At 40.3% G+C, this 15,572-nt stretch overlaps 1 protein-coding gene across 1 annotated transcript; it reads right to left on the bottom strand.

Annotated features, from left to right (window-relative positions):
• Positions 1-423: 423 nt before the first annotated feature.
• Positions 424-14,693, bottom strand: ISOC1 (isochorismatase domain containing 1). Its single transcript, XM_077817408.1, has 5 exons — positions 14,334-14,693; positions 7,696-7,815; positions 7,311-7,514; positions 6,846-6,962; positions 424-1,919 (listed from the first exon to the last, which is right to left on the bottom strand). The coding sequence occupies exons 1-5, from the start codon at positions 14,631-14,633 to the stop codon at positions 1,773-1,775; spliced, it is 888 nt and encodes a 295-aa protein (XP_077673534.1). The 5' UTR covers positions 14,634-14,693; the 3' UTR covers positions 424-1,772.
• Between the last annotated feature and the right edge of the window lie 879 nt (positions 14,694-15,572).

Below are 15,572 nucleotides of genomic sequence, written 5' to 3'. Positions count from 1 at the left end.
TTTATAGCACTTTTGCGCACAGTTGTTGATTTATATAAGTGGACTTTACTCTGCTAGACAGCATGATTAACATAGCAGCCTCTTCCCCCGCCTCCCCCTCAAAAAAGGGTAAAAATAGGTCAGTGATGTGGGACAATGGCTTCTTAAACTCTTCCTTTCCTGCCCCGAGCCACAAGCGTGGTGATCATTCTTCAAATTTTAGAGCACAAAATAAGTTCTCTCAAAAACATAAGCAAATTGGGCCATACTCTGCCCTTAATCTTGGCACCAAATTTCCATGACATCTATGGGAATTTCACAGGCAGCAAAAGCTAGAGTAAGAGCTATGGTAAATAATAGCTTTTAGGATTCTCCATTCCACAAATACCACAAGAGTAGGAGAGACAGTAAATGTTAACATTTTATTTGCTTTAAACATATAAAGGTTATACAATTCTTTTAGAGCCATCTTGTGGGGAAAATAAATCATTTCAAACAATACATTTACTGTAATTTTTATTCCTAAAAGATCAGTATTTTATACCTAAAAGATCAGTGTTCAATAATTTTTTCATCTCCTAAAAAAAAAACAAAAAACCAACAAAAAACCAAAGGTTCTAAAGTTACATTCTTGTTGTAAACATTATATAACAAATTTTAACCCATTTGAACATGAAGACAGTGCCTTCAAGAAGAACAATCGTGTTAAAGTTTAGTTCCAGCTACAAAATATATAGCAACAAATTACAGATGTTCCTTTTTAAATTACGCTTTTAGGCTAGATTCCAATCAAATTCCAACATCAGTGCTGCAGAAGTTTGCAACACACTTGAAAAGTTTTTTCAGGGCTTGCTTGGCTTAATGCAGAAACCAGATGGAGTTTATTAAATCTAGTCATAAAAGGATTAAAAAAATCTGAGGACATTTCTAGAAATAATTAGCCTTCAGTAATCGAAACTGAAAGAGTTTAAGATTTTTTTTTCAATTTTAAATGCTGGTAGTCTCCCACTAGCTGTGAATTACTGTAAACCAATCTTTTAGATCATCTCATTAACAAATTGACAGATTTCTTTATAATTTTGAAAGGAGCAGTGACCCAATGATTGCTTCCATCTGGAACTTGTAGTTGAAGTACAGAACATTAAAACAGGATTAGGGAGTCAAAAGTCTGGAATAATCAAGAATCAACATAGTCCACTTCAGCTACACAAAATAATTAAGCCTAGATTGTTGCTTGAGCTACTTGGTTTGTCTACTGAATAAGACAAGCATTTAGCTTTTATTCTAAAAGACAAACAAACAATGTAAACATGTAGTCCATCTATTTTATACTACTGAAATTCTCTATTAAAATAGTTTAATTTATGCACAAAGTTAAAGCATATTATCACATCACATTTACCTCAATCAATACAAAAGTGAAGCAAAATATCACAGTACACTTTTACAAAGTGAACAATCAAGAGATTTCACAGAAATGTGCACTTTTTGGAGAAGTGTAACAATCAGTGGATATAGTACAGACTAACAGGCACCTCTGTTAAGTTTTTTTTTAAAATAAATAATAGAGCATCTGACAATAAAAGCATCTGATGGTACTCAAGGTCTTTGACAGCTGTGATTAAACAGAACACACTGGCACCCAGACAAATTTTGCTAAGGCAAGCACAAATACGCCAACTTTTAGTTTTATAGTTCTACTGAAGTTAGTGTGAGAGTGTGCACGCATGTCTGCTTACAACTTTAGTTCTTCCTTAAAGATGACAATGTGCTGCTCTTTCAAAAAGCCCTCTTTATACTTTGGAAAGGAGCCCTGACTCTGGAGCACTTGCCTTAATGATGTTTTGAATTTCTTTGAATTTTGGATGGTCTTTATCAGCTACCAGCTGCAGCAAGATGGCCTCACTAGTGGTAACTATTATTCCAGTGCGAGCAAGACGCTAAAAGAGAAAAGAACAGAGACAGGAAAAGGTGAGACCCTTGCAAGTGTGGATAAGCACATACAGTATACCAAATGGAGAACACTTTTAAAATATTCACTAAACAAACAACAAAACCTGTGCTGTTTTGCTCCCAGTATTTACGGATGGGAAGGATAAAACCAGGAGGCAGTGAGAATTAAGAGCGGTGCGGGGAGGAAAAAGTCAATTCCATTTTGTTATGGAATATTAAGGGGAAGGACAGTCTTGGATTAAAGAAAAGGCATGGTACTCAGAAGGGTTTCTTTCTCCAGTTCAGATCTTCTATGTGAATTTAAGCAGGTCACTTCCCTCTACGTGAATGTTTTTCCATACATAAAGTGAGGATTATACTCCTCCCACAACACAGCAGTTTTGAAAAGCTTATCTCATCCAGTGTTTAAAAATTAGATATCCTCAGATAAAAGATGCTATGTAGGTAAGACGCATTATTATAAAGAAAATAAGTTAGCTGCTACTGACGCTGAATTTCCTTTTTCAGAGGTTGTTAGATACCATCCAATACCCTGTTCATGAGATTATACAGTGCCCTGGAACCAGCAGTCTTGTGAAAGTAAGAGAGGAAGACTCTTTTACAAGCCTTAGCTGTTGACTGTAATTCACTCATATTAGTCAGACAGCAATAATTTTTATTAACAATGCAAAGATTATACTTAGCCTGTAACGGGACATTTACACAAAGAGAACTCTTCTGAAAGACTATAAAATGTTCTCAAGATAAAAGTTAAAATTGTTAGGATTAAAAGAAACCATCTATATTTTAAGTTATTTCATACAAATACAATTAAATTCAGTAATGTTCTGTCTAGCTCCAAACATCTTGCAGTGCATGCAAACCCTGGAAGGCTACAATTGCTGTCTGTAACAGCAGGATATTCTAATGTATCCTGGAGAGAGGCTGGCTCCCTCTGCTAGGCCAAAGCTCCACAGCAAAGAGTTATTCAGCTGTTTGGTGACTACATCAGATCCCTGCCTCACTGATATTGTAGATCCCTATTCTGGGTCCTGTCTACCTCCCATGCCCACTATCCCCATGGAGGGGACAGTGGGTAGGAGAGGAAATGCAAAGGAAGTGGACTTTCCAGGCTTGGTCTCTATTGTGAGCAGTGGAGGAAAAAAGTACCCTAACCTGTTATGAGGGGTTGGGATCTTTACCCCTTGGTAGCTAGTTTAGGCAGTTGTGGGATACGCATCCCTATATTCATATCCCCCACATTATTGTCGTAATCTTTGTACAGGGGAAAATCACTATTTTTAGCTAAGTGTCTTACCTTATACAGTAAGCATGTAGTTTGTAAAACAACGAACAAATGCAGATTGTTTCCTTCAAGTTAACACTTTCTGCATGAGAGCATGGCTGTAGGTTTTAATCTTAAATTGCAAAAAAGAAGTGCATTCTCCAGCACTGTAGTGAATAACTAATCCACATAAAGGTCACACATATTTTCAGTTAAAGATTTTAAAATATATTGCCGGTAACGTTTCATAGAGTATTTCTCGGTGGAAATGTTCATTATCTAACAACAACAGATACATTTTCCCTGGGTCATATACTTAAACAGATACAAGCAGCAAATGAAATAGCCGAATTTAAGTGCCAAACATGTGGACTTGAGGCTCCCGTTAGAATTCCCAAAATGATTATCAGAGCACTAACTATTAGGGGAGAGTTACAAATCGGAGCTGGAATGGAATGAAAACTGGTTAGGGAAAAACAAGAGACTCACTCACACTTAAAAGCAAAAACAAAAATTCTTATTCAAAAAATGCAAATGATAAAGCACTACCAGAAACAGATTTCAGCTATACTTCTGAAATGTGTGTTCATGTCAGTAATGCATGTGTCATTAAAACAGAATAGCAACAGAGAGTGGGCTGTTAAAGAAATACATTTAAGAGAAGAAAACGCTGAGGGTAAAATTCACCCTGTGAAGAGGTGAGACATAACGGTCACTATCTTGTGGGCTTAAATGGTTCTGAAAGTAGCATACGCAAAGGTATATGCCTCTTCTCTGTAATGGCTAGTAAAAGTGTAAATGACCTAGCTTTGCATTAGCTTTGCAGATCTGCTTTAGGAAACCATTAACCTCTTCAGCCCAAGAGGCAAAACTGTTTTTCCACAGAATGGGCTATTAAATGTCTTAGGAAAAGACTTGGGCACATCTACATGTACAGCGCTGCAGCTTTGCTGCTGCAGCGTGTCCGGTGAAGACACTGTATGCCGACAGGAGAGAGTTCTCCCACTGGCATGATAAAACCATTTCCACAGGCTCTCCCACTGACATAGCGCTGTCCACACCATCGCTTATGTTGGTGTAATTTATGTCACTCAGGTGGTGGTTTATTCACACCCCTGAATAACATAAGTTTTGCTGACATAAGCTATAGTGTAGACATAGCCTTAGGGCTTGTTCACACTACCACTTATGTCAGCAACTGAGGAAACTAACAGGAGCCTCAAGATAGCTTGAGTTAGCATTCAAAAAATTTGCTGCTTAACTGATTACTTATACTTGTTCAAGCATAACAAAAATCTAACTTATTGTAAAACAAATGTCTTTTAGAGCTTTCTTCATGATGGCAAAAAAAAAAATCTCAACATGCAGGACTGAATTCTAAATGGGGCTACATAGATTTGTATATATCTAAAAAGTAACAACAAAAGAGGAGACCACAGGATGAAAGTTGTCTTCTTCAGCTTTGACTACACTCACGTTTCATGCAGGATTCTCCTTGGTCAGAATCTAAACATTACAGGGCAGTCACCCCATCATGTGGAAGGAGTAATCTGCACAGAGTAGAGGAATGCAGACAGGGCTGAGGGCAGCAGAAAAAAAGGCTGACACTAACATTGGACAGAGTGAAGACCTATTCCTGTTTCGTGCCAGAATGTGTCTCATTATACAGAGTACAATCATTCTGACGTGTATATGGGTCTAATTTGAAAATTTTAAATGCACTGTACACCAATAATTTAGAATCAAATTGTGTTAAAGTGTCTACATAATAGCTTGTAGTTCTACAGTACCCTCTACTAGAGGATCTCAAAGACTTGCGAGCATATCTGAAGTAACACATATTAATGAATTAAATCTACACCACCCCATGGGATAGGTAAATTTAACCTGTAAATCCAGTGAAAGGGAAAAAAATTGAAGGCTTTAAATATTTCTTCTTATGGTGTATTTAGCCTAAACCAGAGGTTATCAAATGTTCTGAAATCATGGAACACATCTTAAGACAATCAGTCCCTTGATCATACAACATTCCTGTATATGCCTTCCTGTTTCCTGGTCCCCATTTCCCCAGCCATGGTCCCTGAAGACAGCATTCAATTCCTCTCCCCTATAATATTAAGCAGCAGCCCTAATATAGGCTCTTTGTTGCACAAAGGAAACTAGAAGCTTGTAGAGGTGGCTGGAAGTGGAGCCAGTAACATGTAACCTGTAGGCTCTCCACAAAGAGCCAGGAAGTGCTCTCTGAACTACATTTTGAGAACCACTGACATTTACCCCAAACTCCTCAAATAAAGAAAAGTTATCTAGAACCAATTAATTTGTCTGAAGTGCCCTTCTAGGAGCTTTGAGTGAGTGCAGCTATCTACTTTTTTATAATTATAATGGATCTATTCTGACTGAACAAAATCCAGGACTTGTCCAGGGCGATTCAAAATCTATCACAATACACAGAACTGTAATTTGTGTGTGCAGGCGCGCATGAAAGATATGTGCTGTTTGTTCTAAGCAAATGTACAGAAAGAGCAAAACCACCAAAATTTTGGTTTTTTCTGTTGCCGTACATATTAAGTAATAGTAATACTGCATTAGTTTCCAGATGAGTCTGTGACTTATTTTTCTGATAGTAGTCCTTGTGCATCATATGCATTATGTGGCAGATTTCATTAAGCTCGCACTTAATCAAAAAGATACTGCATTTTTATCAAATGCTCAATACTGCTGACTTTACTTAAGCTCTGAGGTTCTAGGAGACATAGAATAAAAAAAGGAGTTGCACACCTTCTAGGTGACTGGCACAAAGTTATGGAATTATTGTTCGTTTTAAGAGTTTAATTTTCAACTATTCTGCTAAAATCCAGAGCAAAAATTCCCATGTTCAGTGCAGATACAGTTCTCTTTTCCATCCTGGATTTTTAACACAACAGTGAAGCTTGCAAGCTAGTTAGAGTACATTGTTTTCAATAAAAGCACCATGAAGTTGTGTATGAAATGTAGCTGCACTTTTAAAATTTTCTAGCTTTATGTACTGTCACTTCTGCAACATTTGTAACATATTCAGTTGGACTACCAGAATTTTTCTAATTGTGATGATGAAACTTTTTAAAAATCTGGACTTTAAATCTTTTTAGCTCCTTAGAGGCAAGTAGGAGTTTTACTGAATTTTCTGCCTTTTTTATTTTTTTTTTGCACATTAGAAGGCACTTCAGAACTGGAGCCCCTTTATACTTTGAAGTGTTTAACGGCAGTAGCATGCCGAGCAAAATACCATTCTGAACTATAAAAAGTTGTATAGTATTTTTATACAGTTTCATAGAGAATTCTGTCTTACGAGGTCACCCAAGGGGCCACGAAAAGTCAGTAGTTTTTTAGAATATTCAACATTTCATGATAAGCTCCCAAATTCTGACCTGATGTCCCCAACCCTGTGCTCTGCATATAGACACGTCACCAAAATGTTTACGTTTTTTAAAAAATCCTGGCCCTCCTGTTGCATGGTGACCTATTCTGTGGACGACTACATGACTAACACCTCTCACTGAGTTAGTCACTTGCTGTAATGCTTGTGACTTTCTCAGTGGTTTGTAACAATAAGAGAACCAAACATAGAACCAAGATGTAGAAGAAAGTCTGCCTAAATTATGCATGTTACCTCAAGGGCAAACATTCTGTCCATCATACTTCTTGATGAGGTGGCATCTGCTACAATGTGAACTTCCAGACCTCTGCCAACCAATTCCAACGCTGTTTGCTGGATGCACACGTGAGTCTGTCAGAAAAATACCAGCATTATAAAAGTATTTACAGGATTACCTGGAACTATAGTACAAGATTAAATTAGGGATCAATCCTATAATTTTCCCAAACATTAAATTAATAATTAATTCAATGGGAGTTCTGAATGCAAACTGCATAATTGCAGGATCTGGCCTTGTAAACTCGATTTATATCTAAGTATCTTATGAGATTATCCGCTCTGAACAACTGAAATGATCACAACTTAACCTTTAAGTGGTATCTGGACTATAACACTGATTTGCGCAAAGGCATCAATATATAAACACGTTTTCAACCATACTATAGTAATAATACAGTACTATAACAAACAAGTACATACTTCTACTCCAAACAAGACAACACTGCGGACTCCAGGAATATCTGCTAATGCAGCTTCTACTTCTGGCAATACCATAGAAAATTTTGTTTTTGGAAGCACAAGTTTAACTCCTGTTAAATCAATTTCTTGCACGGTGCTTCCAAGGCCTTTGGGATACTGTTCTGTCACAATGACTGGAATTCCTAAAATCCGTGCACCCTGGAGCTGCAAGGAAAAAAAAATCCACAAGAATAAAACAGTTATTTAAGCATGAGAGGAGTGAACGTACAATATTTAAATCTGGACTGTATAAGACACCAGTCACTGGTAGTATCTGTGCATTGATGATAATTTGCAAATATTTTTGTAGTCAGTGCAGGGGGAGGGGGAAAATCAGTAAACCTACCAAACGTTGTCCTACACTGATGATATCACCAAAATATTTGATAGCAGGTCTGAATCTTTCTTGCATATCACAACAGAAGAATACAGTGCTTGAAGGTGTCAGGTTGCCCAATGTAGTTATCTGAAAACAAAAATATAGATTTAACATCACCGTTTTAATTCAATTAAATTTTTAAATGATTAGTAAAAAAAAAAAATAGGAGATTTCTGGAATGAAAAATAGTTTTTTTAAAACTATCAGCATATGGGTTGAATGCATACTGAAGAACAAGAAAATTAGGGGGGAAAAAGGACCTTTAAGAATTTTATTTTATTTTGTTCATTTGTTTTTAAAACTAACATGTGGCAATCAATTAAATATTTACCCAGACATGCAGCAGTGTTGCAGTAACCAACAGGAATCCACAGTTTTATCAAGTGAGAGATGCACTCAGGACAGTTTAAATACACAACGAGACTTGTATACTTTAAAATATAACTGCCAGTCACAGGATTTAACCTTTTGACAAAAATACATCCAATTCTGCAGCCACAACTAAAGGGACATTACTTAAACAAACTTCTCACAAAACTGTTTTACCTACTAATGTTACAAAGTAAAACTTAAAAGCGGTATAACTGAAAGTTTAAAATAAAATTCTCTTTCTATATACTTTGTATGAACTCATTTTCTTTGGTTCCACAGTATAGTCAATGTCTCCTGTTTGTGTGGTCCTTTCACCTTTCAGATAGTTTACTTTTGGGTTTGCTTTGGTGTTCACCTTTACAAAACTTGTATGCATCCTTTCTGCTTCTTTATGATTCTAAAATGGCTTCAAGCTTTTTCTAAATATTTTTCTATTTCATCTTTCAAATATGAAATATCAAGGCTGTTTGGTCCTCAATTCCTTCTCTTTGCTGGAGAATCTTGGCCAGATGTTTGTAAGAGGAATGGTGATGTTACTGGGGCAGTACCTCAGAGGCCACACTCATCATACCTTCCCCCTCCCCAGTTTCCTCCATAAAAGGGGTAGATATACTGATTCTTAATGGTAATATTCTAAATGTATAAGGATTCCCCAAAGTTGATTTTGAAATGGAATATATGGTGACCTTTGTGAAATTAATGTGCCGTCTTAGTGCAGTCCACAGTGACCATAACATTTTGTACAAACAGCAGTCTTATGGTATGTCTAAGCTGCAATAAAATGCCCACGGTTGGCCCAAGACAGCTGACCCAGGCCAGTCAGGGCTGTTTTATTGCAGTGGAGACATACCCTCGGAGGCCAAAGCTTGAATCAATCTGAAAAACCAACTACTCCCTAATACTTAGGTCTTGTCTAGACTAGGATTTAAAGGTGTGTGTAATTTGGTAATCTAACCATTTTAAATCCTATTCTAGGCAGGGCTCTAGAGGTGGCTATTCCAGATGGGCAGAGAGAGCTGCATCAGGTTACAGTGTCATGTGACATAAGGTCTTTTCAAGATCTTGCTGGGGACCACCTCCACCAAGACAGCAGCAAGGGCCTGATATTCCTAAAGGGGATCAGGAGAGGGAGATGGAATCAAGAATTAAAAAGGTTCATTGGTTTATTTGTTTGGCATTTTTTCCCTTACAGTTCAGCTTTTAAAAGAGCGTATTTTAGTGCTGATAAAACTTGACAGTATGGTGGCTGGAGCCTTCAAACAACTGAACATGTATTTCATGATTAGCAGCAGTGTAAGTTTGGCCACATTGCATTGGAATCCAGAGTTGGAAGGATCACCTCTAGGAGCAAGATGATAGCTTGTTTTACACGTCAATTTACTCTTTGTCCTCTGAGGCTTTTAATAGCACCAGTAGTGTAATGGACACTAAGGGCTGCACTAAGGTGATATGCTAATTTCGCATAGGTCACTATAATAATGAGTTTTTAAGTCTATTTTTGAGATACTGTAAAGCACTGTGACATATAGAGTACTTGATTTGGTTATGAAAGAGAATAATGTTACAAAATAATGGTTTCCACATAAATGTTAAGACAAAAACCAAAACATTTTGCCAGCAGAAGACATTACTCATGACAATGTTCTGTTATAAATACTTTGTTTCTGTTATTACCATTTATAAAACTGGAAAGTCAAACATCCAAAAGCTAGGAAATGCAGAATGAAGGTTGCTTGTGCATAGACAGTATGATGGAGTCTTTAACTGTATAGTCACACTATTTCACCTTCCAGGACCCCCACATCCATCAGTGCATATAATGGACAGTGCTCAGGGAATGAGGCAGTTGTTCAGTATTTCATTTTATCCTCTTCATACAATGTGTGGTCCCAAGCTTTGTTTACTGCACACCATGCAAATTCTTCACTGAATACAGCATTATTAATTTCCTCACAGGCTTTTCTATTATACTCACCACACAGAAACATTATTGAATTTATCTTGACAACTTCCCTGTGAAATAGGAAAGTAGTAGCTCCATTTTACAGACAGGGAATTAAAAGATAAAATTGAAGCTGGAGAGGGGAAGGCTGGCAGAGCAGGCAGGGCTGGCAGAGCAACCCAGCTCCACGTCCCTGCAGCTCCTAGTGGCGGAGAGGCACAAGCGCCAGCTGCCGCAGCTCCCATTGGCCAGAAAGCACAGCTAATAGGAGTTGTGGGGGTGGGGCCTGCAGGTGCAGGCAGCATTGACCTCCCCCCCCTCAACCCCTCTGCCACCTAGGAGCTGCAGGGCCATGACAGTGGGAGCACCCCACCCCGAGGTAAACATCCTCTCACACTCCCAACCCTCTGCCTCTAGCCCTGACCCCACACACCCAAACTGCTACTGCTGGCCCAGGGGCTGCCTGAGTCGGGCAGCCCCTGAGCCAGCACCAGCCACTACAGAAGTCATGGAAAGTCACAGAATCCATGACTTCTGTGAGACTTGCAGCCTTGTGTATAACTACTGGTAGACAATTAAGAATTTGACTGGCTGACACCCCGTATTGCAACAATGCAGCATGTCTACATTAGGAATTTACATCAGTGTATGTATACCAGTGTAAGTAAATGCAAGTTTCCCTGATAGACATATCCTAATCTGTAGTGTGTAAAGTAGCTTTCAGAAAAGACCATACAGAGACAAAATTAATACAGAGCGAGGTTACAACCCTTCTGAACTTCGGAGGGATGGAGGAAGGAATTGAATATTTCAGTAGAAGAAACCAGGCAGTGCTGTCCCTTTCTGAGCATTAACTGGTACAGTAATCAAATTTCTCTTCCTTTCCCGATGTCTAAATATCTATCACAATTACAATGAGTTTATGGAAGGAGATATCTGAATGGCTGATGATTAGGCTATGCGTATGATAAAACTATACAAGTTAAGGGGTCAGCAATTTGTTGTTATTGGGTTTTTTTAAATCATTTTATTAAAAAAAATTAGGTATCTAGTGCAACCGCCCTCCCTATCACACTCATGCAGATGAAGGACTTTTTTCTTTGACTAACATTTCCCAGTTAATCCGAAACATGCAATTATGACTGTATTAGACCAGAGGTTCCCAACCTGAGATCTGGGAACACTGGCTGCTGGTTCAAGGAGAACTGGCTGGTCACATGGTGATCTTTCCACCTCATTACCAGCTGCTAAATTACATTCAGAAACAGCTAAGATACATTAAAGACTGCTCTAATTTTACCTTTTCATCTAAACAATTACATGAAAAACCTCAGAGATGTAATGGCATCACCAATGAGAGGGCAGGCTGCCCACGAGACTGCTGCTGTACTAAAATGTGATCCACACTATGACAGCGTTTGGCAAGTCTGTATTAGACTAAAATGGAGTAATATGTATATGAGGTTTAACAAGAATGTATTACCAGATATCACAATACTGACTTTTCAAGGTCAAGATAAAAATTATGGCCCAGTTCTTCAAAGAGATATGTGCAGGGATGTCAAGTTCAAGATAAAAGATATGCCCTGGCCCTGCTAAGAAGTGAGTGTGGGGGATCCCACTGAAGTCAATGGATTCAAGATAGGGAACAACCAGCAGAAGTCTTTGCAGAAGTGATGCCTGTGCTTGCGGTGGAAGGAGTCTTATCTGTGTCATTAATGACACTTTAAATTATTTAAACTAATCTTAAAATCCTGTAGTTTTCTTGTCACAATTTAGCTGCCTATTTTGTCTTTAACTCAACTCAGAAAGACCTCACTGGTCATTTTAATGGAGGGGACCTCATCTTTTCATGTTTCCAACTCAGCAGTATAATGTCACTTGAAATTAACAATGGCTAGATGACTGAAGTCTTTTTCTATCCCCAACACACAGTAAATTTGAGGATGGAAAATAATTCAGACCTCTAGACATTCCTTCTGTTAATGTTTGTTCCACATAGTATGTTTTCTTGCCTAGTTCTGACTATACCAAATGATGAGGTTTCCATCACTTCCTTGGGAGACTTGGTAAACATAATTAGACAAAGGAACAGATACTAAGAGGGGTCTTTGACACATGAGCAAAGGAAATAACAAAAAATACATAACATTCTGGGCGTAGGGAACAGTATTTAGTCGTAAAGCAGTGGTTGTCAACCAGGGGTGCATGTACCCCTGGGGATACATCAACTCATCTAGATAATTGCCTAGTTTTACAGCAGGCTACGTAAAAAAGCATTAACAAAGTCAGTACAAACTAAAATGTCATACAGACAATAACTTGTTTATACTGCTCTATATACTATACACTGAAATTAAGTAAAATATTTATATTCCAATTCACTTATTTTATAATTATATGGTAAAAATAAGTACGCCATTTTTCAGTAATAGTGTATTGTGACACTATTTGTATTTTTATGTATGACTTTGTAAGCAAGTAGTCTTTAAGTGAGGTGAAACTTGGGGGTACACAAGACAAATCAGACTCCTGACAGAGGTACAGAAATCTGGAAAGTTTGAGAGCCACTGAGAAAGAGGGAGTCTGACCTGATAACCTGCTAGGGCACAGGACTCTATTAAGGCTAATTTATGAATAACATCCCAATAAGTATTTTCTGGTGATACAAAGAATAGCCATATTCCAAATAATAAAAATTATTCATTTTTTACATTGCATTTCCAACTCATCCAGAATTTCTGCCTGACAGAGAAAAATTAATTGACTGCAGCTAAAACGTGAACATTCCTCTCCATATAAAATTCAATTTTCATTACTGAAAAATGGTTGACTTTTAAAACTCCCTACACTGGAAAAAGAGAAAAATGATGCAATTTTGTTCTGAATGCAGTCATTACAGCACGACTGGCATAAATCTCTGGTATGCATGAAGATATCTTACTATGAAAAACACGTACTATATCTGTCTAGCAGTCTGCTATGAAACCAGTGAGTTACTATCCTATAATTTATCAGAAGCAGGACTGAATATAAAACTGGGGACATATAATGCATGGTACAAAGCTCTGGCACAATAAAATTTGTAATTAAAGATTAATCTTTGTTTTCAATGTTGAACCCTGACCCCAACCTCAACTCCACCTTAGCACAAATTAAGTTGAAAGAAAAGAAAAAGAAAAAGAAAAAGAAAAAGAAAAAGAAAAAGAAAAAGAAAAAGAAAAAGAAAGCACAGGTTGTCTATTTCAAATGACAAATGTTTACTGTTTTATGTACTGTACCACCTTTGGGGAAAATATGGTCTGATTCATTAAATATAAAACCAAGATTCAAGCGTGGCTGTAAGATACATGTGTTTCTGTGAAGTGCATTAGGTTACGGGCTTAATAAGATAAATGTATCCATATAATATGAAATGTAGGTTTGCTGTATTGCTTCCTCACAGATTTAGATTTTGCCTGGTCCGTTCTTTACTCTGCACTGAAGTTTCCCTCAGACATTGCAATTACAACGCTAGTCAGAAAACATGGCACTCACAGACACTGCTATGCAATCCTTTTTATAATCTGTCTTCTATATTGCGTCATATTTAAAACGAAGACATTTATTGCAACATGTGGAAGCTCTGAGATTTCTTGAGGATAACTGTATTTACCATTTAACTATTTGGGAAATAATAAAAGTGATAAGAACTAATAAATCCTCTCTCTAAACTCTGGTCACAACTGTAAACATAGAATTCTACATGCGCATGTTAAGAGAAATTGGGGTTATATTCCTTCAACATTCGTTTTCCAACAGAAATTTTAGAACAGGTTACACAAGAGAGGGGTAGCTACAGGAGGGGGTTTCAACAGCCTGTGTGGACTTTAGAGGGAAGCAGGCAGTGGGTGTGAAAAGGGGTGTGTGCCTGAGAGAGAGGTGGCTGGGGGCTGTGGAACAGTTTTTACAATGAGGGTGCTGGATGCCATTGAACAAAAACTGTGAAGCCTGTATATAAGGGAAACCACTTCAGTACCCCCGGGGGGTGTGTCTTAAGGAGACCTGAAGCGCGCTGGGAAAGTCTTAGTTTAAAGGAATGGGGGGTGAGGGGAAACCAAGGCAGGGCCCCTGCAGGCTGAGAGATGCCGGGAGTGCACTCATGCAGACAGGGTGGGAGGCGTGCGCTTCAGAGGAGCGAAGGAGTGTGAGTCACCCCCATGTGCTTCAGGGAGCCCATAACTCCGAGCGAGGCAGGCACAGGGAGGGCGGGAAGCTGTGGGACGGGAGCTGGCCCTGGGGTCGCTCTCACCTGTATCTGCAGCGGCACCAGGCGCACCTTGCAGCGCTCGCTGACCAGGAAGCCCTTGGGCAGGTCGATGTACTGGCTCCACTCCTCGGCGAAGAGCTGCACCACGAACTTGCGGTGCATGTCGAGCTGGTCCCCGTAGAGGCTCAGGAACTTCTGGATCAGCAGCTCGTAGCCGGCGCCGTGCGGCACGGTCGAGGGCCGGGCGAAGACCGAGAAGCAGAAGAGCACGGGCACCGAGCCGCCGCCAGACCCGGCCGGGCAGCAGCCCCCGCCGCCCGCGGGAGGAGCAGCCGCCGCCATGTTCAGGGGCAGCCGCTCAGGCGCCTCCCTGCGGCCCAAGCTGCCGCAACTGCTGCTCCGCCAGCCGCTCCCGCCCCCAGGCAGACGGGCGGCCCCAAATCCCGGCTCCTGCTCCGCCTCCTCACCATGAGGCCCAGCCCAGGTGCCCCGCTCCCAGCCCAGCGGCGTTTCCCCCGGCTCAAGGGCCCTTCACCCTCAGCCCGGCTCGCTCCCCGCCTGCTAGGAGGAGCCGAGGCCCCGGCCTGGCCGCGCCGCCCCGCTGCTGAGGCAGGCCCTCTGCACGGGGCTGGATGAGCGCCCGAGGACCGGGCCCTGCCGCTGCACGGCCCCAGAGGATCCCCTGGGGCGGCGCCGCGCTCACCTCAGCTGGGCTGCCCTGGCGTCCACGCCTCAGATCCGAGTGCAGGATCGGGGCCTCGTACTGCAGCGCCGGGCCCCACCATTAGCACAGAGAGGACGACACAGATAGCAACCTTCCCCTTTTGCAACTAGGTGCAGTCTCCGCCACGCAAACGTGACCATCTTGGCTACTGCTCAGGACTTGCTACCGCCTGCCAGGGTTGCAAATCAGGAGGGATGGGGGTTTGGTCGAAAACGCTCACGGTTTGCTTCCTCCTTGCTAATGTGCCAAATTGATTGTACTGCCTGGTCGAGGGGTTGTGAATCAGGAGGGATGGGGTTTTGTGGTCGAAAAGACTCACAATTCCCTCCCTCCTTGCTAACGTGCACAGTTGATGTATTTGATGATTGAGAGGTGCGTGAAAAGGGAGGCAAGGTTTGGGGTTTCGGAGCATGCCCATGAGCCCAAGGTAATACCAGAGTGGCCCCTTTGATTTTTTTCACTGGCTTCATCCTTGGTTATTTCCAATTACTTGGCTGCCCATGTACCTATCACTGGTCCAGGGATGGTTGCGAATCAGGAGGGATGGGGGTTTTGGT

The sequence above is a fragment of the Eretmochelys imbricata genome, chromosome 5 (assembly GCF_965152235.1).
Source record: "Eretmochelys imbricata isolate rEreImb1 chromosome 5, rEreImb1.hap1, whole genome shotgun sequence".
Classification (NCBI taxonomy): domain Eukaryota; kingdom Metazoa; phylum Chordata; order Testudines; family Cheloniidae; genus Eretmochelys; species Eretmochelys imbricata.
This window is presented reverse-complemented; position numbering and strand designations above follow the sequence as displayed.

Bases quoted from the DNA above. Each gene is read 5' to 3' on its own strand.
- ISOC1 (XM_077817408.1), bottom strand. From the start codon at position 14,633: ATGGCGGCGGCTGCTCCTCCCGCGGGCGGCGGGGGCTGCTGCCCGGCC. The intron at 7,816-14,333 runs GTGAGAGCGACC...TTTTGTTTTCAG, and splicing joins TGGTGCCGCTGCAGATACAG to ATAACTACATTGGGCAACCT. The intron at 1,920-6,845 runs GTAACATGCATA...TTTCTCTTTTAG, and splicing joins ACAGAATGTTTGCCCTTGAG to CGTCTTGCTCGCACTGGAAT.